The sequence below is a fragment of the Hoplias malabaricus genome, chromosome 11 (genome assembly GCF_029633855.1).
Source record: "Hoplias malabaricus isolate fHopMal1 chromosome 11, fHopMal1.hap1, whole genome shotgun sequence".
Lineage (NCBI taxonomy): Eukaryota > Metazoa > Chordata > Actinopteri > Characiformes > Erythrinidae > Hoplias > Hoplias malabaricus.
Genome location: NC_089810.1, coordinates 4,734,841 through 4,761,547, shown reverse-complemented (window position 1 = coordinate 4,761,547; position 26,707 = coordinate 4,734,841). Strand labels below are relative to the sequence as shown.

Genomic DNA, 26,707 nt, shown 5'->3' with positions numbered 1-26,707 from the left:
GAGGAGAAGGGAACAAGGGAGGGATAATAATGCATCTGCTTATTGTTTACAGAGACTCGTTGATTTAATCCCTAACATGAGTTCCAGCATCTGGAAGAGACTGATTAAAAGCTGTATACTGTTTGTCTGCTGTATGCGAATGGAAATGTAGGAAGCTGTAATATATAATGAAAATAAATAAGTAGACAAAGGGCATAGACGAATCTGGAGAACCGCTGTTCTAACAGTGAAACAAACTCCCCCTCAGGTTTGTTTTCATGCATATTTTAAGGTGGAATGGTGTGTTTGAGAAGGAAGCTGACTGTAATTTGTTTGTAGTTGAAGTTTATCTTCTCTGTACATTTTCATTTACCACAGAAGCTCACATGTAACTCGAGCTGTTTAGGTTTGTAGCACTTTGGGTCTGCGTTTACTTTCATGGAAGTAATGTTCAGAGTAATGCCCAAACACCTCCAGATGCAGTTTCCTGCCCGTGGCTCAGCCAGTGACACACAGAGAGAAAATCTGAATTTTTTAAGTTGTTTCCTATTTACTGAGCTAAGGCTGCATGCAAACACTGGACCTTTTTTCCAGTGCACAAACAGACCACAGAGCAGCGAATGGTGAGGAAGCTTCCTCTGAAATGTAAGCCTCTTTATTAAACTAAAAGATACTGATTAGGGCTGTGGTGGGAACTGATCGTGGTCCGGGGTCTACCCATATTCACTGGGCACAAGGCAGGAACACACCCGTGGACAATTTCACGCACTCACCCAGTCACTCACACACTCGCATCTGTGGACAGTTTCACACACTCCCTACAGATACTAACTCGAGGCAATGATCGAACCTGAGACCCCGGGACCCTGGAGTCACAGCTTCTTCTAGAACTACCAAGTTAAACGAATGGGGTCAATGGCACTGCTAAAAGGGACAATGAGTGTAGAAACACGGCGGACCGTTTCAAAGTTATTGCTGAAAGCTCTTTATCCTCTGTGCACTGAACTATAGCATAACAAACCGACTGGAAGCGTGTAAGACTGAAACCGCCCCCGTCCGATTATATTTTCCACTGGTTCATACTCTGCTATCAACAGCCATGCTCAAATGGACGCCTCCCCTCTAACCCCATTATCAGCCACACAAGATAAAAGAAGCCTGGACAGGGTCAGCACCCGCCAGCCCTGGACATGTGTAGCACCTCACTGGATGAGTGTCGGTCCCTGTTTATTACAGTACATCCATCTCCCTGAAAAAGCACTCTGCCGCAGGGCTTTCTCACCTCTGCTCTCCCCCCACGCCCCCAGCGACACCCTCCAGCTCATTAATCTCTCATCAGGCATTCTCAACTACATTACCCAGCGGTCAGCGCAAGTGCAAATGCAGTGTGACAGCCCATTCCTTCTCTACAGCGGGGCCACTATTAAGACGCAGCCTTTAATGCGAGAACACGGCTTAATGAAAGTGGAGAGGCGCGGACGAACCACTGTGGCAATTTCCAAACGGAGGCTGTATATGATTTTTCACAAATAGCCTGCGTCTGATACAATATGTGGTTACCAGGGAAACAAGGTAGCCAAGGTGACAAGGCGCCAGCAGACACAGAGTAAACAGCAGTGACAGTTCAGTGCAGGGCAGCTGTAATAGGGAAGGCTGGACCCATGCACGTTAGCCGGCCATGGCAATGAAACACGGAAAGAGTTTCACCCAAACGTCAGAGAAACAGCATTCATTATTTTGTTCGGGGGCCACAGGCTCACAGCCTGGCTCTCCTCGGTGTGTGTATGTGTGTGTGTGTGTTCACTGAGCTTTTCAAAGCAGCTGTGCATGAACTTGGTTTATTCAAATGCATTAAAACACACCTGCACCACTGTATACACAACCTCACCTCCACAACGTGTGTTCTCCAGAGAACCGTGACCCGAGAAACGAGTCCTCCTTCGCCTTGTTGTTTTTCCTCATGCTCTTAGGTCAGTCACAGACACACACATCACTATTAAACAGCTCTGTAATTCTGATTAAAAGTAGATTGACCAGAGGAATCCTCCTTCACCTCTTGTGAGCCTTGGTTCCTCCCAAGGTCTCTTCCTCTTCCTTTTTCCTGGCCACTGTCGCCCTTGGCCTCGCTCACCTTTTACATTCATTCATTCATTATCTGTAACCCTTATCCAGTTCAAGGTCACGGTGGGTCCAGAGCCTACCTGGAATCATTGGGCACAAGGCGGGAGCGCCAGTCCTTCACAGGGCAACACACACACACACATTCACTCACACCTACGAACTAATAAATATTATATAATATTATATATATTACACTCCTCAATGATGCAAAAAAATAAAGGGAGAGGAGTGACAAGACAAAAGTCAGAGAGGAGAAGTGAGCAGAGAGAGAAGTGGGAGAGGAGTGGAGAAAAGTCATAATGTCCAGCTTTTCGCTAACCCCATGGCATTAGCTGCAGCATGACCACCACAGTCCTTCCCAACTGTCTGGACGCCTGAATCTCATTTTGCTCCCGAGCGACAGGCCACAGCAAGATTCCCGGGATAAGGCCTGATGGGTAGCATTGCCTCAGGGGCCTAGAGACCAGGGCCAACACCACGTCACTCCATCTAATGCTGTCAATCTGGACCATCCACAGGACACAACATGCAAACGAGGTGAAAATAAACGTAACGGACACCCTGCTGGGACTGTGCTCACTTCCAGCCACACAGTGGTCCCATGAACATCATCCTCTAAGCCGTCAGACAGAGAGGAGGTCCAGAGTGGGGCCGTTTAAACATTGCCCACCCTGATTAATACCTGTATGGCATGTCTCTCCAGCTGCTCCTGCTTCTCCATCAGCTCTGCTTTCACTGCACATGGGCAAGACGGGGTTAACAGAGTCATGAGGAGAGGAGGTGGGAGAGGCGTCTAGATGAAAGTAAGAAGTGAGAAATATGTTACAACAGAAGACGAGAGACAGGAGATATAAAAGAGAGGACAAGAAGAAGAGTGATAAGTAATGAGAGATAATGAGAAAGTAGAGAAGAGGAAAGAAGAGAAAACAAAAGGCAAGAGTAAACAAAACCAAATGCAAGGAAAAAAGAGGAAGAGAAAAGAAGAAGAAGAAATCAAAAGAGAAAATGAATAAGTGACAACTAAATAAAAGATGAAAGAGAAGAGAAGATGAGCAAAAGGAAACTAAACAGTAGATGAAAGGAGAAGAGAAGACGAGAGGAGATGGAGTGATGGTAAAGGAAAGAGGAGGACAGGAGATGAGAGAATTGTATTCCTATAGAGGTATAGTCAGGCTTGTTAAGACCACCCCGTCCTGAAGGCGAAATCATAACAGTGTGAACCGTGTGTGAGCACATGATCTCAGATGGCTACGCTAGGCCAAAGCTAATGAGAGGAGTTCATTAAAATGTGTGCATTGGACAGACAGGAGGAAATGAGACACGTTAAAAAGCTCTTCTCTCACAGCCCCCTCCCTGTTCTCCACGTCCACCGTCCAAAACAGCAATTAAAAAACAAACAATCTCCAAACCCCAATACTTCCCAATTATTATTAAAAAACCCGCAGCTCTACTGCATCACAGAGTGTTTTCAGTGTGCACTCGCCTTGTGCCATATAGATTTTTCACTGATCCCAATTTAATGAGTATTTAATGAGCAAAACCATTATATTCATTCATTCATTCATTCGTCTTCTATAACCACTTCATCTTGATCAGGGTTGTGGTGAGCCCTGAGCTAACTCGGATTCACCGGGTGCAAAGCACGAACACACCACACCACAGCCAGTCCATCACCAGCCATCACACACTCACCCTGTCACTGCCATACACACACCCATACACAATTTCACATATTCATCCAGATGCTCACAATATACAATATCAGAAATACCAGGGTGGTGTGCTCTCTCCATGTTGGAAGTGACCCTGTGGACGACCCAGACATGTCTCGACTCTGCCCTCTGTATCCCTTGGAAAGGGCTGGAAGAGGAGGCTAGGAGAGTTCTGGGTTTCTTTACTCAGACTGCTACCCCTGTGACGTGGACCCAGATAAACGTGCTACCTAGTGTTGGGTGATACGAGCGCAAATCAATATCACGATTAATTGTACATTTTACCACAATTACGATTAACGAACGATTATTTTGTTGTTGTGTTTGTGACCCTCTCAGTTCAGTGACGAGGCCTGTGCTGTTATATGCTCCAGTGTTAAAGCTGGGATAGTTTCTCTAATGTCACTGGGAGCTTCTTTTTTTCTGAGCACTGTTTATATTCGGTGTGTGGTTGTGCTTTGTTTTTTCCTCAGAGTTTACATTTGATTTCTTTTTGTTCAGCGTTGTCTTAATTAAAGTCAGAACACAGCACATCCACACCTCAGACGCTGTGTGTTTGTTTGGTACGAGCCGCTGGAGTCGCTCGGTCGGACTCTGTGTGTAGGTTCTCCTCCATGTGGCAGATAAGGGGCAGAATCCCGTGACTACATCTTGGTAGCGTGGTTTTAAAGGGACAGTACATGAACACACAGTGGAGACATAACAGAATAAAAACAGTTGGTATAATCGATATAGACATGGTTATGTTAATTAGAAGTTCTGAATGTCAATTTCGATTAATTTTTTGATTACTTGCCCAGCCCTAGTGCTACCTAATGGCACATTTGCACTACATGGAATCTACAGGACTCAGCTCGGCTGAGTCCAATTCAAAACAGCAGCTCATGACATTCCCCCATAGTGTTCTGAAGAGGTTCAAACGCTCCTTGGGTCAGTGGCAGACGAAAATCTCTAGCAAAAGCCAAACGTGCAACAAGGAAAACTGATCTGTGAGAACTGGGGCACGGACCTGTGTCCATTAAAACAACTAGAAAACAGCACCTAATTTTACAGTCCCAGTTGTTGTGGTTTTAAAGCCCACGGTTCCCATTAGAGATGGGGATTTGCAACATCACAGGCTCCATTTTGTGTTGGGGGAGGGGGGTGGAAGGGTGCTGTGCTAGTGGAAAAGCAACCAGCTAAAAGCAAGTCAAGCCGAGTTTAGTCCAGTCGATCCAATGCTGTGGACTGGTGCCAATGATGTGTATTTATAGGTACAGCTGCCTCTTTTCACAGCCTAAAATGTACCATAATCAGAAAATGCTCCCAGCAGATGTGCAGCTATCTTTGAAACCTATTGTACTAGCAAGAACACATTCTGTCTGAACACTAAGCACTTTTGTGAGTCTCTCTGGATAAGAGCGCCAGTTAAATGTTGTAAATGTAAATGTGGTCTTTCATATAAAGCAGGTCACCAATGTTTCATTAAGACCCAAAACTGTGTTCACTTTTGGAAAAGGGCGAGTAAATTTAACCTTTAAAAGGAATTCAAACAGAAATCAGTAAGTAACAGATATACAGGGTTAGACTGTCAGGGTTAGACTGTATACAGTGAGGGTGTGTCAGCTACTAGAGCGCAGACAGTAACGTTCTTGAGAGGTCTCACAGTGAGGACAACACTGCTACACTACGCCACGGCAAAGGGCACGGTGTTTACTTGTGGAAAAAGCTACTACTCCTCAAAATCTGTCAACTCTGACACCGAGACACGGTTTGGATGCGCTTTCTTCACTGGCTCCGAGGCTAACGATGCTAGCTGTATCGAAACTGAACTAGCTCAAGAGAAGGGACCTCTGACGGTACGAGATGGAGGTTCTCCCTCTCTTTGTCTTTTTCAGCTGCTCTAATCTAGTTTCTCTTCCTCTTGTTCAGACATGTGGAGACGAAGGAAGAGAAGCTTCCTCTGCTCTGACACTTCAGTACATTCTTATTGAACTCATTTGTTCAGTGGCTTGTCAGTTACAGCAGCTGCTAATGAGAGGCTCGAAGAGCACAGGAATCCAGCTCCACAGAGAAGAAGCTCACAGCCAGAGCAGCTGAGTCTCAGTGAGGACAGCGCCCTCAAAACACCGCATGGGTAACTGACCAGAGTTAGACAGAGGAGCCAAAAAACATCATCCTCAAGTAAAAGTCTAGCAACTTCAATGGAAGTGACCAAAGACCGAATAAAGTTTTGATCCAAGGGTGGAGGTGGAGAAAAGGAATCACAATCCTTTCAAGTTCTTATGAAATTTTGCAACTTTTGAATGAATCCAACAACTATAAAGACAGAAAATAAAGTTTGTTAAGCTCTATTGTGCTCTTTATGCCAGAACACCTAGCAGGCCAGCCCTGAAGAGGCACTTGCTCTTACTGACAGACTGACCAATTAACGTTGTTGAAAACACACCTATTCGTGATATAGTCACATATTTAGGGGACTGCAATTCGTGACATATATTCAACATTTTATGCATTCATAAGTGAATGGGTAATTACCATAGAAACACTATGTGACAGTAACACGAAAACTCTTCCTCATTAAGGCGTTACCATTAACGTCTTATTTTTATTTACGGAAAATACAACGTTACTAATTCATTATTTGCTAAAATATCGAAGCAAATAACGTCTAGAGAAATGTCCTTTTCAGTGTTAACCTTTTGAAAACTAGTCAAAATAACGTTAAGTGAAAGAAATGTTGTCGTTAGCGTTAAAGCTAAAGTAGGACACCAATAATAAGTATCACTTAGGAGAAATATTATAATAAAATATGCGTTTATGCCTTTGTTGGAATAACAACCTATGATCTGTGATTCACATTATGCCTTTTTCTATGTTGTGAGTGATGACTGTAATGAGGAAGAGTTTTCATGTCACTGTCACATAGTGACATTATGATTGTGATATTGTCGCATAAAATGTCGAAAACATGCGACTATGTCATGAATTACAGTCTCCTCTATATGTGACTACATCATGAGTAAGTGTGAGACCGGGTTGTTGAAAATTTATGTGCAACACCTGACTCTTGCCACAAATCTGCAGAGAAGAGAGGTAACCTTACGTTTGCAAAATCTAGGCTTGTCTAAACGTCTTTGAGATCATTTGTGCCTGAAATAAAATGTTTAATGATAAAAGTCAGATCTTAGTGTCAGCCAAGTAATCCAGATTCTCTCAAAAGCAGAACATAAAAGCTTTGTCACTGCCAGACTCTCTAGTGAGTACCTTTCACGAGTAAACCTGGCCAAGAAGCACCTACTAGAACAGGAACAAAAATTTGACTCACACACAAAAGAACCAAGTACAGGTCTGCTATATTAGCACGGTGTGTATAGCCACTCAGAATGCAACAGGCAGTATCCTGACAGTGAGGCCATTTTAATGCACTGAAAGTATCAGACTCTCATGTAACTTGTGGGCGGAGCATCTGTGACAGAGACCTAGGAGAAGCTCAACATTTACCATTTAACATTTCTATACACATATACAGTGAGCTATACGTAAACAGATTTTATGTTTTATTTTCCCATCACAAATGATTGTTTTGCAAAAAAAAAAAAAAAGACTCTTATTATGAAATACAGAATAGTCACTCATCAGTGACCATTTTAAGAACTGACAGTGTATACCCTTTCATGACTTTTATGTGATTGGAACGATTTATTCCATGATATATAACATGATCTTTTTTTCTCTTTGTTGTTGGTAGTTTTAGGGCACTGTAGGTGAAACAAAACTCTTCAGTTATTGATTGGTTTATAAAAGTGAATCACCAGAATGCACTGGATGCTGATTCTTTTAGTTGGTTAGCAAATTAGCATGTAGCAACACAAGCAGAAACACATGTGGGAAGTGCCCCCAACAGAGCAGATGAGCAAGTAGATGCTTTAGCCTCCACGAATGCCTTTTCATGAACAATGAGTATGACAAAGATCACTACGAGGGACCTTTGTGTCTGCATCAGCCGAGGGGTGTTTGTACAACAAGGATATGGATTTCGCAACTCAGCGGAATCCAATGGGAGATTGGAATGGGCGTTTTTAATGAGGTGTATTTACACATACTTAACTAACTAAATATCAGTAACTCAGTAACCATTCAATTACAGTACATCTGATGATATAATGATTATATTTATAAGTGATTCATACACTTTATTCCAATTAAACCTTATATAAATAAACTTCTAATTAAAATAATCACATTCAACACTTGTTTCACTTGGAATTGTTCACTGTATCTTTTAAAACAGACGTATGGATAAGAGTCAGTGTATTTTGATTCAATAAACTTGGAAATCATAACAACAACAACATGCTAAGAATTTTTATCTCTGTCACAGTCAACACTGCAGTAGTACAGTGCACTAGAACATACAGTACACGTCTCCTCACTGACGCTAAGCCTGTCAAAGCATGAATAATTCATGAGCTGCTTGAAAATATCACATTTACATTAATAATTACTGGCAGTCTGCTGCAGGAGCTGTGGCATCTAAGAGAGTCGAAGAGTCAAATAGGGAGAGAGTCATACCAGTCTCCTGAGTAAACAGCATTTCTCAAACAGAAGACTGGGCCGTTTGATTAGCCACCACCATGTCGTCATCAGTCTTAGGGCCATTTTGTTTGTTAAAGAAGAAGGAATATTGAACCTCGAGGTGAGACCTTAATGCAGAGACTTCTGAACAAACAGGGGCTGTGCAGCTTAGTGACATCACAATAAATGGCGACAGGGAAGATGGCGATGAAGGTGGGTTGGTACATACACACAAACACACACATTATATATGAGACAGATAGATTGGTGAAAGGGGCAGTGTGTAATGCAATGGTTACAGACGATGTATGATTGAAATATGCTAATTATTGGCGTCACTTTCTTAAAAAAAAGATAAAAATCAGTGAATAGCAAAGGCTTATTTTTCTTATCGGTGGTCAATATATTCCTGCCATCATTCGGTCTGTTCTCTGCTTTGGATGATATTGAAGCACTAGATGCTTTAGCCTCAACTATTGCCTTTTCATTAACAGTAAAGTCAAGGTTGGTGTTTTTTCTTTTAGCGAGTGGTGTGTTTTATCCTCATGAGATATTAGAATAACTAACAAACTACAGTGTCAGTGTAAAACAATCCATAAAACCAAGGGTCTGTACATTTACCTCATGACCATGCTCTTCATATAACTGCCAGGTCTTCAGCTAGCTTTTAGTGAGGAATGATAATACGTCACATTAGTTCTTTGGTGTAAATTGACCCGCAGGGAAACACTGATGGGTTCTCATACAGAGATGAGACGGATCAGATGACAGTCGATCTGTTGGCGAGTGATGAGAACTTAGAGGGGTTTTACCTCCAGACAACGTTACCCTGACTCCATCTGAGCTTCCATATACACGTCTAATCCATCTACCAGAATGTATATTTTGTTTGTTTGTTGTAGCTATGTAAGGAATTCAGAGATCCCAGAGGAAACCCATGCAGACACAGGAAGAACACTCCACACTCCTCCCAGACAGTGACCCAAGGCAGGGATTGAACCAACAACCTTTACATCGTTCACATAAAATTCGGACAAAAGTGCACACAAGTCACGTTCTCCTCCAGAAGATAAGGGTGATCAGATCAAGCTGTAATCAGACAGTTGTGTAATTACTAATTACAGACACACAGTGGATTAATGGACTAACCACCTTAAAAACAAACCCAGTCACTCACAGCCATTCCACCTACAAACATGTGTGTGAGGAAATCAGAACCCGGAGGAAACCCACGCAGAAACAGAGAAAAACACACCACGCCCCTCACTCAAAGTGAACTGATCTGTAGGACCCTGGATGTGTGAGGTAGAAACACCAGCTCCAATACCACTGACGCTGGTGCTTTACACATATGTTCGTTATTTTACAACGGTATTCACACTGAACGTGGACATCATTATCAGCTGATTTCACTGATCTACTGACAGACCGATCAGGTCCGAGGACATATCCACTTTCTCCCATTAGTTTCACCATTTTTTATTCCTGAGTTTTGCCAAAAACCGACCTTTGTGAAAAAGACCTTTTGTACAAAAGATACAACGGAAAGTGCAGAGTAAAGGAGAGAGGAATATACTGCACTCCTTTTTCTCCCTTTGGCTTTTCTCGGTGAATTCCCCCCTTATTTCTCTGGAGAAAAGCATCAGAACCAAACAGTGTTGCCTTTGCAGGAGATGAAGAAAATACAAGCACAGCTGTGGCTGGCGAAATATGACAGACAGGAAGCACACAGAGAGAGAGAGAGAGAGAGAGATCTGATGAAAAAGAGGGGAGGAAATGAGAGAGAGAAGTGCTAAACAGAAGGGAAAAATAATAGCTTCCCTAAATCACCAAAGTTGTGCTTGTTTGTAGTCGTTTAAGTCACAGTTAAACAGAAACGGTTTTTCATCAGAACGGCCAGGTCCTAGAGGCCAGTGCAGCCTGAGCATGCACACACACAGAGAGAGAGAGAGAGAGCACGAGAGAGCACTGCACTCTAAATGGGTCATAAATATTTAAAGGCTAAACTCAGATTGTATTTGAATGGATATTTCGCAGCCCTGGAGCACTGTGGTCTTTAAGAAGCTCTAACCTGGAGTAATAACATGCAGCGCCACATGATCTATCACTCACACAGCACACACTGTCTAATACACACACACACACACAGAGAGAGAGAGAGAGAGAGAAAGAGAGAAATAAAATGGGAGTTGAGTAGAGTTATATTAAAAACAAAAACAGACAAAGAAGGAGTCAAAGATGGAGAGAGAACAGAGAGGGAGCAAGAGGCAATATTCTCTCTCAAGAGTGAGCGCAACAAAAGAATAAAAAAAAAACAAATGAGAGAGGGAGTAGAAGAGGGTCCGTTAAAGAGAGAGAGCGATAATACGGTATAGCGGTAAAGAGGATGTGATAGGAGGATGGTGAGGGAATGCAATAGAGAGAAAGATAGAGGGAGGGATAGAGAGAGAGAGAGGGAGAGGTGTTTGTTGGGAGCCAAGTGTGCGGTTGTCAGACTCAGTGCTAATGAGCATCAAATACCAAACAGAATACACAAGTACAGCTTTGAAATGAAGTGTTATATTTAGCGGAGTGGCAGCAAACGCTGTGTTAACATACATGTGTGGTTACACACACACACACCTCACTGTAAATCCATTCCCGTACTCCAATCGTTTCCCACAGGCAGAGGATAAAATTTCTGTCCTCAGAGACCTCTATTAGCACAAACTTATCCGACCCCCTCCTGTGTGGTCAGTAAATTGTACAATCAGACACCAGCGCTGCCCACAGGGACCGTCCCCTGAACTTGTTGACTCTCATTATCGAACAAAGAAAGCAAAGCACAAAACACCTTGCCTTGAAGAATATTGATCTCCAGAGATTTCAGCGAAGGCAGCTGTGAATTAGTGCACACGCTGTCAGAAAGTAACGTGTGTGTGTGTGCGTGTGTGCACATTAAACAGCTCCTGCTACACTAACCTTCTTGGTGAAGTCCATGGCTTTGAGGATTGAAAGGTTGAGTGTCTCCAGAGACGCCAGCACACCTTCATACTCCCCCATGTGTTTGGCAAAGTAGTCTGGGTAATAAAGGAGGGAAGTGAAGGGGAGAAGCCATTAAAGGTTTCACACAGGGAAAAATCTACACACACATCAATGAAGCAATGCAAACCATGCAAACCATCAACACAGGCTCTAGCAGAACCGATTAACCCCTTAAACCCTAAGAGTCGGTTAATGGGTGGACTCTTCACTCCCTGATTCTCCTCAAAGCAGTCAGAGACAAGGCTGTGGGTCACATGCTCGCACCGTGGTTAAGGCGTGCTTTCATCAGAGTTAATGGGTGTTTTTCATCATAGTTAAGGGGTGTAATTTATCCAGTGCTGATTAGAGATTCCCCTTCAAACCCAGTTTAGCACGACAGCACTAACTGCATCAAGTGAACAGGCAGCAAAATACAGATTGATAACACACACACACACACACTAACTATACACTCACTGGCCACTTTATTAAGAACACTTGTGCTCTTTCTCCAGTTAAGTATTCAGCGAATGAATAAGCATTAAAATGTTTTTTGTAATGTATAATTGTAATAAAAAATCTAACATTTCTGTCATTTTATTGTAACTGTTGTGTAGTATTAATACTTCATTCATTCATTCATTATCTGTAACCCTTATCCAGTTCAGGGTCGCGGTGGGTCCAGAGCCTACCTGGAATCATTGGACGCAAGGTGGGAATACACCCTGGAGGGGGCGCCAGTCCTTCACAGGGCAACACACACACACACACAACTACGGACACTTTTGAGTCGCCAATCCACCTACCAACATGTGTTTTGTTTCTGACCGTGGGAGAAAACCGGAGCACCTGGAGGAAACCCACGCAGACACAGGGAAAACACTACAATTTACAACGTTACAATTTTATTCAATAAAAGCATAAACTAAATATCAAGTATTAATACTCCACCTTTATGATCATTAATATTCATTTCACATCGATAACACACTTCAGATCGGCAGCTGTCGTGCACACTGCACATCGGTGCAGTAATATTCCTAAGAAATATAAAGTACTTTCAGGGTCTAGAGAAGCATTATATAAATATAACTATCATCTGAATGACTTTCACTGTTGGGGCCAGATGAGACGGTTTGAGTTTTGAGATTTACAAATGCCTCATTGATGGGAGAGGCCAGACTTACTGGGGATCGCAGGACCTCCACAATCAATATCCTGTTAATACAGGGGTGGGGTCTTTCCTAAGGGTGGATGGGCTTCAACAGCAGAAGACCATATAGTGGTTTCCTCTACCATTGCTCAAGAACAGGAATCTGAGGGTAAAGTCTAGACACCTGAAGACTGGGATGTCAACTGGGTTGATACATTTCAATTTCTGCTACAGACAGGGTCAGTGTTGGGTGTTAACATGAAACCATGCAGCAAACCCATCCTATTTATGGTATGTTCAAATGGCTGCTGCCTTATCAAACTGGTTCCATGAACCTGACAATGAGACCGGTGAACGTCAGTGGCCATTCCAGTCATCAGATCAGACCAGAGCACTGGGGGGGAGTGGGCTGGAGGTGGTCTGGAGTTGTTTCTCTCTAGGTGGGTGTGCTCAATGCTGACAGTGTGCACTGCCCAGGTTTCTCTGTCTGCAGTCTTTCTGTTTTTCCACTCTGTCGGCTGCTTCTCCTGTGAACCCAAACGCATGCATTCGTAAACAATCTACACATGCACAACCACATCATTTTAATATTTCATAAGTGAGGCCCTTTATAGACCTGGCTTTAATTCCCAATTGTTCTCTCACAGCCTGAACGTCATCCACAAGGGGGCGTAATTGGGAATCAATGAGATTAAAGCGGCATTCACATTAAAAGCCTCGTTTATCAGTTCCGATGTTCTTTCTCAGATGGGGTTTGGCTGTCTTGAGGGTCATGTAAAGCCTGTGTCAGTCTGAGTGAACAAATCTGTCTCTGAAATGGCATGGAGGTGCACACGGATACATTTTTGCACGTTGCCCTGTCATAACATCATATCTGTGAGACGACTCGTATTAAAACCAGAAAAAGCAGCTCACGTGGGCAACACATTTTGCCCAGGAGGACAGCAGACACCATTAATGATTAGGACAAAAAGGAGAAAACAAAAAAGAGCTGGCTTGTTTTCGCTGCTGCACCGAGAGATCGCCTCAATCTTAAATGCCTCCCTCACCACTATGTAGTGTAGAGTGTAGGGTGTGTAATAACAATAAAACTATTTACATTAGACTATAAATTTAACACCTCCCTGTCAAGCTAGTGTCCATTCGGGACGTAGTAGTGTAATGCCTTTTTCACACTTGAACTTTGTCTAGAGAAATTCTGGAGTATCAGGTCCAGAGCTGTCCCAGAGTGGTCCTTTGACACACATCGCTCCTCTGGATAAACTTCTGGATTACTGTGCACGCGTGAAAGGGGCATCTGTGAAGTGCACTATGTTGGTGTTATTTGGGACACAGCTTGAGCCACTCCTCCAATAAGTGCATGGCAAAAAAAGCGGCATGGAATCAGTCTCATGTACATGACTCTGCCCAGTCGAGGAGCACATACGATTGTGACTCGAGTCTGATTCAGCAAAATTGAATACCGGCGTGTCCACACAGCTCTGAGAAGATCAGATCGGAGTCATATTAAAGCAAAACATCAGATTTGATTCACTTCATCCTGGTAATGTGAACGCAGCCTTAGAATAACGGTTATGGAAATGTTATAATAGGAGTATGTTTATCAGAAATTTCATCAGATCGGTTGTGGATGACTGCAGGCAAACAAGCCTAAGGGTGTTGTGGAAGAGTGAAGCTTAGTATCCGTGACGCCACTGGATCTGACCCCAACCTGTTGGGATGGAGCAGCGTGGGAGATTTCAGCCAGCAAATCTGCAGCAATTACATGATGCAATTGGGTCAACACAGAGCAGTCTCTCCAAGGAACATTTCCACAAAGAGTTCAGACAGATACGAGAGCAAAATGTGGTCCTACCGAGCTTTAGAAAAATGTTCCTAAAAAAAGCGGCCAGTGAATATATAATAGGCTCCTATTATAAAGCACTGTGACCCTGAACTGGATAAGCACTTACAGGCAACGTATGAGTGAATGAATGAGTGAATAGACAGTATTTACTGCATTATGCATAAAATTCAAGATGTTCATATGATTCATACATTAGCGTCCACAATCTTATCAGCTCTAGATATTCCAGCTGAGCCATGCCGAGTGTTTTCTATGAGCTGTCATTATGAGACACAAAACATCTGCATGCTGTCACTCTCACAGGGGGAGGATGGGACAGGGCTGGCAGCAATAATGATGAAATTCATCACCGTATTCATGCCAGAATGTGGATAACTGCATGCACACCAACACCAAACACAAGCCCACACACAATTCCTCTGATACTCACCACACAGTTCCTTAGTGTCAACATTACTAACACGTCACAGGAAAAGGGGGCAGCATATGGTGGGGTAGAGAGGGAGAGGCAGGAGGAGAGAGGAATAAGAAACAGAGGGGGGAAAATTTCAAACATGCTCATACAGCCCAGCGGCCTCTTTATCGCGGGGATAAAGACCCGAAATTAGATCCGCTACTTAGTTCCACGCACACAAACAGTCACCTCTGCTTTAATGCATTTCCACCCATTACTGCAAAGCTCCGTGGGCAGAAAGAGTGTGTCGAGCGATCACACTTCATTACCATGTCAGTAAAGGAAGCCCTGCTGGATTTGATGTGAATTGATGCGTGTGAGGAAGTGCACAAAAGTCTCCTCAGTCAGTGCAGCAAACGCAGTCGATAATTCTGAAAAGCCTGGTTCTGAAGAGCAGGGGCTGCTCTGTAACTCACAGCTAATCAATTCCCTCCCCTCAGAACTGCACAGGAGAAGTAAGTCATTGGTGGGAGAGGTGATTTATGACGGTGGGTTACCTTTTTGTGTGTGTGTGTGTGTGTGTGTGTTATAGCTGGAGTATCAACTGTCCCATCCATAACAGTGGAATCAAACATAATAATAAGGAACGCTGTATGGGGAGTGTGCCCTGGGAGAACATCTGTGTTTTCTAATGTTAGAGTGTTTCAAACTGATTCTCGTACTAATATCTCATACTAATACTCAACAGGGACGCACAAATCAACATCTCAACCTGCGGATATTCGCTCCAGTCAGGCCACTTGCAATCTAACGGTTTTAACTTTGGCCGATCTGTGTTCAAACTGTGTGATGTTTATTGTTATTTAGCAAAACCTCTACCTGGGAAAGGCATCATTAAATGGACCTAGGTCCAGACCTGGACAGATTTGTCCAGAATTAATGAGAATAAATTATGATGTTCCTTGGGCCTTATTATTATTATTTACATTTGTGGTTAGCTAATGCAGCTAATATTTTAATAGCTTTTTTCACGTGTGCCAGTCAAAATGATTGTAGACCCTGCATCTCCAGTTGATCAAAGAGAGTGCATTTGAGTATTCCTGAAAACATACTACATTGGTTCCCATTAGTTTCCAAAAATGTTGTTATACGTCAATGATTATGCAGGTGGAGCCTTCCCAGTAAACAAGGAACGTCCCTGGACGTTTAAAATAGGTCTAAAAGTAGTCTGTCCGTCAAGGACATATTTTAAACATCAATGGACGTCCAAAATCCATCTTAATAAGTTAGTTAAGTGGTGACCAATCGATAACGTCAGTGGACGTCCAAAACGCGTTTTATACAAGTGATTTATTTCGGGACCAATTAATAACGTCAACGGACGTCCAAAATACGTCTAATAGTCGTCTTTTCAACGTCTGTGTTTGGACGTCTTTTCAACTTTCATTTTCAACCTTAAGAGAACGTTGATTAGACGGCAGTCATTACGTTATTTCAACGTTGAATCAACGGCTAAATGTTTATCGGGTTGGACTAAAACTAAGTTCAATAAATATCAGTCAAATAAAGAAATTAATTGAATTTAGCGATAAAATATCATGATCAGTGCTTCCACCATTTTCACTGTTCATAAGTGATTTACTGTCAAAATAAAAGTCCCTGGCATTTTCAAGCATACATTGTCAGAACAAAGGCTTAAGATACTGTGCCGTTCAGTGACTATGTGAGTGACTTCAGTCCACTTCAGACATTAACGATGGATTCTAAACTGCACCAAAATACTCACATCAATCTGAATCATGGTGAAACAGGAGATTTCACGATGCACTGATCTTAGGTCAGGGTTAGCAGCGCTAACTGCTCTGTGCAGGATGTGTGGTCAGGTCACTGCTCTACTTCTCATAAAAGAACAATCTAAGAAATAAGCATCGTGCATTTCCAGATCTGGCTTTGGGGAAATGGATTCATTTGTGGGATTGGCCTTTGAAGCTGAAGATGTCATGGACATGCTAATTTCCTGTTGTGTTCTCCTGCTTCAAACGTGTTTGTCTGACTCATAACGAGCTTGATGTGGTAAACAGGATGTCTGAGGACCTGGCAGGACAAAAGAGGTGGGGAGAGAGAGAGAGAGAAAGAGAGAGAGAGAGAGAGAACGATGGGGAAATGCGAGAGCGCAAAAGAATCATGAAAAGAGGACAGCTAATGAAGAAGTTGGAGGACGGCAATTCACCTGGCCTGTCTCCTGTCCTTACACTTTCATCTCTGTCAGTTTCTCCCTCTTTTTCTCTCTCCCCATTCTTTTTGATCTTCTTCTTTCACTCACAACTTAAAATAGAGGTGTCATTACCAAAAAGGAGCAAAGGACACCTCCTCCATCTCCACACAAGAAAAGAGCTTCAGAAAGTGAATGACATTTGCAGACGGCAGACGGAGGCTGAGAGTGACCTCGGCTAATAAACCCCATGGCCTCAGTGGCCTTTTTTTTTTCTGAGGAACTTGCTGGCCTTCTCTTTTCTCAGGAGCTCTTTAAGTGCACCTCTCTGAGGCGGATACAAAGTCACAGTCCATGAGCGGCCACCACAGACAAAGGCATTCTTTGTTCTTTGGTGGACTGGAGGAAAGCGTCGAGGGTCCTGCCCCTGTTCCTCAGCTCGTGTGAGTCGGCTGGACAAACACGCTGCAAATAGCTCCACCTTTCTGACCCTGTTCTTCAGGAAATCTTTTAGATAACTTTTAAAAATGCGCGACATGTTGGAAATAGTTTAGATAACAGTGGAATATACTGTGCTACAGGGTGGCCATCCCACTGATAGAATGGATATTCCCTCATAGATTTAAAGAGACCCACTTGTGAAAATTGAGCGTTTAGTTTTGTTAGCACATGTGTGTGTGTGTGTGTGTGGGATGGTGTTTAAATTTTAGAAGGTATATCCTGTGTGAAATAAGTAGTCAGTGTCATGGCTGGGCATTTCCGCTTTGTAAAAGCAGCTTTCCCGTCTCGAACAGATGGATTCAGAAAGCCAGGGTCCCTGTCTTTCTCCCCACTCACACCTCCATTGATTCCTCTGCTCCAGGAAGGCCACACCCTACAAATTGATGGGATATGTTCCTTAGGTTTATAATTAGCTTTTGCAATGGAACCTACTCAGATCTACAGTGTGGGCCATTTATATGGATACACCTTAATAAAATGGGAATGGTTGGTGATATTAACTTCCTGTTTGTGGCACATTAGTATATGGGAGGGGGGGGGGGACTTTTCAAGATGGGTGGTGACCATGGCGGCCGTTTTGAAGTCAGCCATTTTGGATCCAACTTTTGTTTGTTCAGTGGGAAGAGGGTCATGTGACACATCAAACATTGGGAATTTCACAAGAAAAACAAACAGGAAGTTAATATCACCAACCGTTCCCATTTTATTCAGGTGTATCCATATAAATAGCCCACCCTGTACATTAATGTTGAAAAATGATTATTAACATTAATAAACAGTTCTTTCCCCAAATAATGCAGAGTAACCAGTGGTCAGTTGTTGCAACCTGACTTTCCATGAAGAGTGGGATTCAGTGTTGCACTAAGGAGGCACCAAGGCGCACACCAACACACACCTCATTTCTGTTTTTCTCCTGAGCCCCTACTGTAATAACCAAGGTTTCTCAAGGGGCTGATGTCAGTGTACATCTCTATTTAATGCAGGCAGAATCCGTCTTCTGCAGGATTCACAGCATCTGCATTGGGACATGAGGCAGTTTTGGTTGTCGCTGCTGTCATTTCTGCCGTGGTCAGGGCTCCTATTTTCCAGCAATGTTTGGATGTGAGAGAGAAGTCAGGGCTGTAGGAGAACTGTGGCTGGTGACAGAGAGGACGAATACCTCTCACTCTTTCACACAAGACCCCAGACATTCAAGGAAGGCAACATCTAAAAAAAATAATAAACAGCCCAATTTTCTGAGTGCTTCCCCCTGGTGTCCAGATGTGGAGAGAGTTTAGGAAGTGGATGAGACGTGTGTAAATCCAGAGGAGGAGAAATGCAGAAGGGCAGTGAATAAAACTTCACATGTTATAAGATGTGTGTGTGTGTGTGTGAGAGAGAGAGAGAGAGAGAGAGAGAGAGAGAGAGCACTCCACAGAGATCTTCCTCTTTCTTCTTTTGTTGCTCTTCTACCTCGCTGTCTCTGTCTCTACTCCTCCTCCTCCTTTCTTCTTCTCCTCGCTTGTCAACACCGTTCTCCTCAGCCCTCCTCCACACCTCACACTGCTCTCTCTCTCTCTCCCCCTCTCTCTCCCCCACTCACTCTCTCTCTCTCTCTCTCCCCCTCCCCCCCACTCACTCTCTCTCTCTCCCCCCCCACACTCTCTCTCTCTCCCCCTCCCCCCCCACTCTCTCTCTCTCTCTCTCTCTGGTCAGTGGTGGGCTCTGGTGGTTCATTATTTAGAAACCTGGGCTTGGAGAGCAGAGAGAGCCTTTTTTACATAATTCATTCTGAAATGTGATTAAAGACAATACGCACGGCAGAGCGAGGGGCCTCCACACACACACACACACACACACAGGCAAAAAGATATGACTGTTGAGGTTTTGATATGGTACATGACACATACATACTGTATACACACACACACACACACACACACACAGTTGAGGGAGTGGAGGGAGAGTTAAATTGTGTGTGAGAGAGAGAAAGAGAGAAAATGAGAGCACAGGACAAGGTAGAGAGACAGTGATAGAGCAGGAGAGAAATAAAGAGCGATATGTTGATCTTTAAATGCAGACAGGAGAATTGTTCAACATCTCACAACCTCCCCTCTCCTCCTCCCTCAGGCTCTCTCTTATTTATCTTCTCACTTATTCCCTGTGGGTTAACTGCTCTCTACTTCCTACACATCCCTCTCTCCCTCCCTCCCCGAGGCTGAGAGACAGGGGCAGCTGTAGTGTCCTTTTAAGCCCTCGCTGAGCTGGACCCTCACCTGGTGTTATCAGAGTCAATGGTGTGAAACAGCTTCTCCAGCTCCTCCTCGTTCAGAGTGCCGTCAGAAAAGAAGGCCTGGAACTCGTCCAGGGAAAGCTTTCCATCATCTGCAAAGAGAGAGAGAAACAGGAGAAAGTGAGCAATGACATGCTTTCGTCAATGAAGTATCAAACCCCAGCAGGGTTCTCCCCCACCGTCTAAACAGCTCTGATCTGAATGGTCACTTTCAGCGCCTGTTCCTTTAAGTGATAATGAGCTGCTCACCTGACCCGAGCGCATAGCAGTGAGGAGTAGAAGCTCTTGTTTTTACTCCTTTTCACTCAGTTCTCTATCTTCTCCGTTCTCATTTTCTCAGTCTTTACTCAATGCTCTTATTTCTCAGCGCTCATCATATCTGTTTTACCCTGATCACCTCTCTTATCCAGTCTGAACAAAACTTTAGACCTGAGCTTAATTATATTCTTAGCTCACTGCTAATTGACTAGCTAGTTTGAGTTAAGGATAATTATGTGCTGGAGGGGTAAGGTTACTTCTGTTAATATTCATTCATAATCTGTAACCCTTATCCAGTTCAGGGTCGCAGTGGGTCCAGAGTCTACCTGGAATCATTGGGCGCAAGGCGGGAATACACCCTGGAGGGGGCGCCAGTCCTTCACAGGGCAACACACACACACACCTACGGACACTTTTGAGTCACCAACGTGTGTTTTTGGACTGTGGGAGGAAACCGGAGCACCCAGAGGAAACCCACGCAGACAGAGGGAGAACACACTACACTCCTCACAGACAGTCACCCAGAGGAAACCCACGCAGACACAGGGAGAACACACCACACTCCTCACAGACAGTCACCTGGAGGAAACCCACGCAGACACAGGGAGAACACACCACACGCCTCACAGACAGTCACCCGGAGGAAACCCACGCAGACACAGAGAGAACACACCACACTCCTCACAGACAGTCACCCGGAGGAAACCCACACAGACACAGGGAGAACACACCACACTCCTCACAGACAGTCACCCGGAGGAAACCCACGCAGACACAGGGAGAACACACCACACTCCTCACAGACAGTCACCCGGAGGAAACCCACACAGACACAGGGAGAACACACCACACGCCTCACAGACAGTCACCCGGAGGAAACCCACGCAGACACAGAGAGAACACACCACACTCATCACAGACAGTCACCGAGAGCGGGACTCGAACCCACAACCTCCAGGTCCCTGGAGCTGTGCGACTGTGACACTACCACTGTGCGGCTCTTATGTTAATATTGTTTGCTATTAATTCACTGTATGTTGTGTTGTGAGACACTGGTGTTGTAAATTAAACAAAGAATAATATTTTTGGAACAAGTGCACACCACACACAGTGCTGTCTGAGAGAAATGAGTCCAGCTTTGTCTTTCAGGCCATTAAACTGGACACCGTGCACTCTGGACCCAACAAGTGTCTGTGCAGTAATGAAGCAGTGTGAGTAACTCATCAAACTCAAAACACCACTACTATAAACTACTACAGTGTTCATATGTTGGAATGAATGAATTAAAGTAGCTAATCTGCAGCAGTACACTCACCACAAAGCCACTGTAGATGTGTGTAGATAATCAGAGAAGAGACAAGGGTTCACACCTGAACCTCTGGTGAAAGCATACAGCTGTAAACTGGGCCTGTCTGGACTTTCCAGGACACGGCTCAACCTTGTTTTGTTTCAATCTTTTTATTGATTTTTTCACGCAGCTTCCCCCCACCACTCTGCTGTCCACATAACTTCCCATCACTCTTGGTTTACCCCATATGGCCTCCACGGCGGAGCAACAGGAGGGGAAAAGTGAGGGAATAGAAATAGCCAAAGGTTCAAAGATATTTTACTCCCTCATATATTAAAGGGCCTACAGCAGCGGTATACAAACTGTGACAAAGTCTTTTAAATCATTTGGCACACTCTTATATCTTCATACTCTGACATATTCTTATTTTCATTCATTATCTGTAACCCTTATCCAGTTCAGGGTCACGGTGGGTCCAGAGCCTACCTGGAATCATTGGGCGCAAGGCGGGAATACACCCTGGAGGGGGCACCAGTCCTTCACTGGGCAACACACACTCACACATTCACTCACACACTCACACCTACGGACACTTGAGTCGCCAATCCACCTACCAACATGTGTTTTTGGACCGTGGGAGGAAACCGGAGCACCCGGAGGAAACCCACGCAGACACAGGGAGAACACACCACGCTCCTCACAGACAGTCACCGGGAGGAAACCCACACAGACACAGGGAGAACACACCACGCTCCTCACAGACAGTCACCGGGAGGAAACCCACGCAGATACAGGGAGAACACACCACACTCCTCACAGACAGTCACCCGGAGGAAACCCATGCAGACACAGAGAGAACACACCACACTCCTCACAGACAGTCACCCGGAGGAAACCCATACAGACACAGAGAGAACACACCACACTCCTCACAGACAGTCACCCGGAGTGGGACTCTGGAGCTGTGATACTGCCCACTACCTGCTGCACCACCATGCCGCCCATGTTCTTATTTTCCACATTCTAATTTAGTAACAATGGTATAGTTTTAGTTTAAAACAAAGAGTCAACATTAGAGTTTAGGCAGCTCATGGGCCCCTGGATGAAGGGAGAAAGCCCCTTAGAGCAGGAGTTCTGTTCTGTTCTGTTCATATGACCAGAGAAGACATGTAGCTCTTTTAAACATGTGTTGCAGATTTTATTTTTTAGCCAGTAAATAATACACAATAAAAGTCCTTAGCAAATGAGATTATTTGATTCATTTATACAGGAGCTGCTGTGATTTGCATATTGACAAATTTTAGTTGAGGGGGTGGAGGGGTCTGTAAGTTCTTATAATACTGGCAATGGGTGGACGGGTGGGTAGAGGGAGTGGTCTCTGGAAGAAAAACAAACAAACAAAAATCAGGTGAATATGGTGGCCCTGGTCTACTCTGTAGGAACAATGTTGTCATTAATAAATTCTGGAACGGGGAAAAATGGGGGACCAGGTTGTACAGAAGGATTCGTGAGGTCCCCTTTTCAAGTGTGACACTGAAAAATATTCCTGGGTCGCTTACGTTTAAGGAGAACTCGTGTAGCGATTACAGCAGGAACAGCAACAAGGAAGTTGGAACAGAATGGTTTAAAGGTTGGGCTTAAGGTCACAGACAAGGACTGGTTTAAAGGTATTGAACAGGACCTGAAGTCAAAGGCACAAGCAGAACACGGAAATGATTGGTGGGATACAAAACAAGAAGGTGTACAGTATGTGTTTGTTAACACCATGTGTAGAACACCTCTGCTTTCTTTGTAGAAGACTATGTGTGAGTGTGTGAAAGAGAGAGAGAGAGAGTTACAGATTGTGGAAGCATATTAAAAACAATGTGCCATCTTGAGAGAAATGTAGGTTACACTGAAAGCAACTGAGAGTGTGCAGTAAATCAAGGGATTATGATGAGAGAGAGAGAGAGAGAGAGAGAGAGAGAGATTGTCTTTCCCATTTCCATGCAGGGATGGGGGACACGGGGGAAAGCAGACATTAATTAGCCAGTGTGACCCACTTTGTGGTTCCATTTCCCACTGAGAAGTGTCTCACACTGGAAGCACAGTCACTTCCTCTCCTCAGTCTCCCCTCCATTCTCACTACAGTAGCACCCTGACACAAATACCCCTTTACTATACACGGGTGTGGTGCTGTTTTAAAAAGGAGGACATGTAATTGTCAGGTCAAACCCTGAATATTCCTCTTTAGTGCTTTCCCTCCTGCACAGATAAAGGCTGGAAGGACGGAGGGTCTGATGAACTGGGGCCAGATGCTGTAACCCAGTTCCACAAGCTTCAGCTGATTCCAGCCTGAACACTGGGGGGTAACACTGGGGCAGGGCGTGCTGTAGGTCTCTGTCTCAGGAGAAACAGCAGTGTGTGAATATCACAAAGAGATACAAGGTCGGAGTGGGGTTATGATTTTACACCGAATGAATGAGCTCTACAAAACTGTACAAATAACACAATCAGCTGCAGAAATACAGTTACACACTATCTGTAATAATTCAATAAAAGTACTATAAATACACACGAAAGTACTGGAGAATCAATGCAATACTTGTATGCAGTGCAGCTCGTGAGTTTAGTCATTGTGTGTAAGAGACGTACGGTCCTGAGTAGAGCTGGGGACAAACATTCAATTAATTAAAGAAATTTGGAGTAAATTAGAAAAACGCAAATTAACTTCTCTTCTGTTACTTTCTCTCTTTCAACTACCACACGACCGAACTATAAAAAAAATAGAGGGCACTGTAAAATTACAATTAGACCGAGGCTGTAGTTAGTGTTTTAGGGGGAAAAAAAAATAAAAAAAATCAATTTTAGAGAAGAATAAAGCTGAATAATTTGAGAACAACTTAAATAAAGTTGTAATGTTTTGAGCCCACGGTCATTTTTATTTCGGGTCTAAAGTCACTGTGGATTGGTAAGTATTACATAATTTATCAGATAAATATAGCCATTATAACCATCAGGATCAAAGTGGGTTTTTTCCTCATAAAAATAAAAATAAAATTTTAATAACAAAAAAAAATCCCCCACAAAATTTCCTTAATTTATACTGTATATATATATATATATATAAACATAACAGAAGGACTGGTGCCCCCTCCAGGGTGTGTTCCCACCTTGCGCCCAATGATTCCGGGTAGGCTCTGGACCCACCGCGACCCTGAACTGGATAAGGGTTACAGATAATGAATGAATGAATGAATAAATATAAACATAACAATTGGCTCTAAATGTGCACTAGTCTTTCTGAAGAAGTAGAACAGAAGGACTGTTCCTTTTAGCATCTCTGCGCCATGCTCTTGTGTCAACATGGCTAACTGAACTAGGGGGGAGGGGCCTAATTGAGTATTAATCCTAATGCCATGAAAAACTGCTTATGAAATCTGACTAAAATGCCCCGCCCTAATCCTTAGCACCGTTTCTTTCTGGTTGTGTGTGTGTGTGTCTGTCTGAGGGTAGGCAGCACACTACAAACCGGCGCAGACTTTGCTACTTTCTGCATAAAGGAGACAATTAGCGTTTTCCTTCAAGCGCAAGTAACACTCCGAGTGTTTCCTTTCTCATCTCTCTCATCTTCTACTCATCATACTTTCAGGGGTAAGGGAGGAGAAGGATGGTGGCTGGTTGCTATGACGACCAAGTGAAAAGGAGCTGACCTTCTTCAGAATGTCTCAATCTTCTGCTCTATCACTCTCTCCACTCCTCTGTGCTTCTGTTTTTAGTTCCCTTCTGCTCCTTATTTCCTACGTTGTTTATTCCCAATTTTCGTCCTTTCAACTAAACAAAATGTATTATTATTTATTTATTTTTGTAAAAGAAAGACCTGTCTACATCAGTATCATGTGCTGGCTGAAGGGCTCGGTGCCACATCCTTTATAAATAGATATTGTGATATATTAATATTTAAATGAGCTCTCTAACAAACCTGGACCTTCTGTCAAAACCCTACAATCAATCCAAAGTTTCTGCTGGTGTCAGACTGATGTCTTTTAAAGTTGGACTCACCAAGACCCTGGTCGCGATGAACAGGTTACAAAAGACTAATGAATGAATGAACATCTCCATTTGAAAAAATCATTTGCATGATTAAAGGGTTCTTTGGATCATGAAGGGGTTCTTCAGATTGGTGGAGAATGTGCTGTAGATGGTTCTAAGCAGCACCTTTCAGAAAAGGATTCCATATGGCACCAAAAACTGTTCTTTAATTGTTACGACGTCATGCTCGTTACAACAGAAGAACCATTTTTGGTGCTGTACAGAACACTTTTCTAACAGGTGCTGTATAGAACCATCTACAGCACATTCTCCACCAATCTGAAGAACCCCTTCATGATCCAAAGAACCCTTTAATCATGCAAAGTGCTGTTTAATTGCCTAATTGCATTTCCATTAATAAGGAACCCTTGCAGAACCATCGTTTTAAAGAGTGTATGAGGACTAACAAAACCAGCAAGTTATCGATCATGCAAAAGGTTCTTCAAGTGCTCAGGGTTCTGTATCGGACCATTTTCTTTACAAAAGAACCCTTGCAGAACCATCACTTTTAAGTGTGAAGGAGAAACTCACACCACACACAAAAACAAAATAAACTGTACAGAAAAAGACTGATAGTTACATGCTGAGGGCAGTGCGATGGTCACTTTCCATCCGTGGGCAAATTTAACCAGGTTTTATACATTTCCATTAACACAGAGCCGCTGTCTTTGGAGAAATAGAGCATTTCTGGAAGATGAGTGTAATTAACCCTCACTGCCAACTAATGATGATCACTGTACACCTTACAGTTACTGTCTTAACCAGTCGATGTGTGTCTGATACACACACACACACACACACACACACATCAGAAAGCCATGGGTACACTTCCTCCTCTGGCCTTTTCTCAGTCTGCAGCTCAGAATTCAATGACAGACGAGCAACAAAACTGTCTCTCACTTCTCCAGCATCTTTACACATCAGAACTAGCCACAGTTGTCTCTCCACATGAACGTCTTGTTTAACACAACGGCTTAAAGAGAATAAAAGCTGAGAATTCATAACCCAAGCTCGCTCATCTCATTTTCTTTTTCATCATTCACATCTGACCGGCCTAAACGCCCTCCCACACACTCGGCACGTTTGGTCCCTTTCAAGCTTAAAAGCCAAACCTGACCACCTGCCACCACTGCCGGTGTGTGTGTGTGTGTGTGTGCGTGTGTGTGTGAGACTGTCTGTCTGGCTCACAACCGTCTTACTTCCTCATCTAGATGAGATTGTTTTGATAGAAATATGCAGAAAACACAAATACGTTGCAAGAGAACCTATTTATACAGCTGTGTACCACTGTCAATTAAACTACATTTAAACATCAGCGGGTGAACAGATAAAAACAGAGG

General features: G+C 43.6%; 1 protein-coding gene across 1 annotated transcript in view; it reads right to left on the bottom strand.

Annotated features, from left to right (window-relative positions):
- necab2 (N-terminal EF-hand calcium binding protein 2) overlaps positions 1–26,707 on the bottom strand; it is a 151,590-nt gene that overhangs the window by 75,666 nt on the left and 49,217 nt on the right. Inside the window, exons 3-5 of the mRNA XM_066685346.1 lie at positions 19,734–19,842; positions 14,802–14,827; positions 11,331–11,428 (exon numbers count right to left, since the gene is read on the bottom strand). Coding sequence (XP_066541443.1) covers positions 11,331–11,428; positions 14,802–14,827; positions 19,734–19,842 — 233 coding nt within the window. The remainder of the gene's footprint in view (positions 1–11,330; positions 11,429–14,801; positions 14,828–19,733; positions 19,843–26,707) is intronic.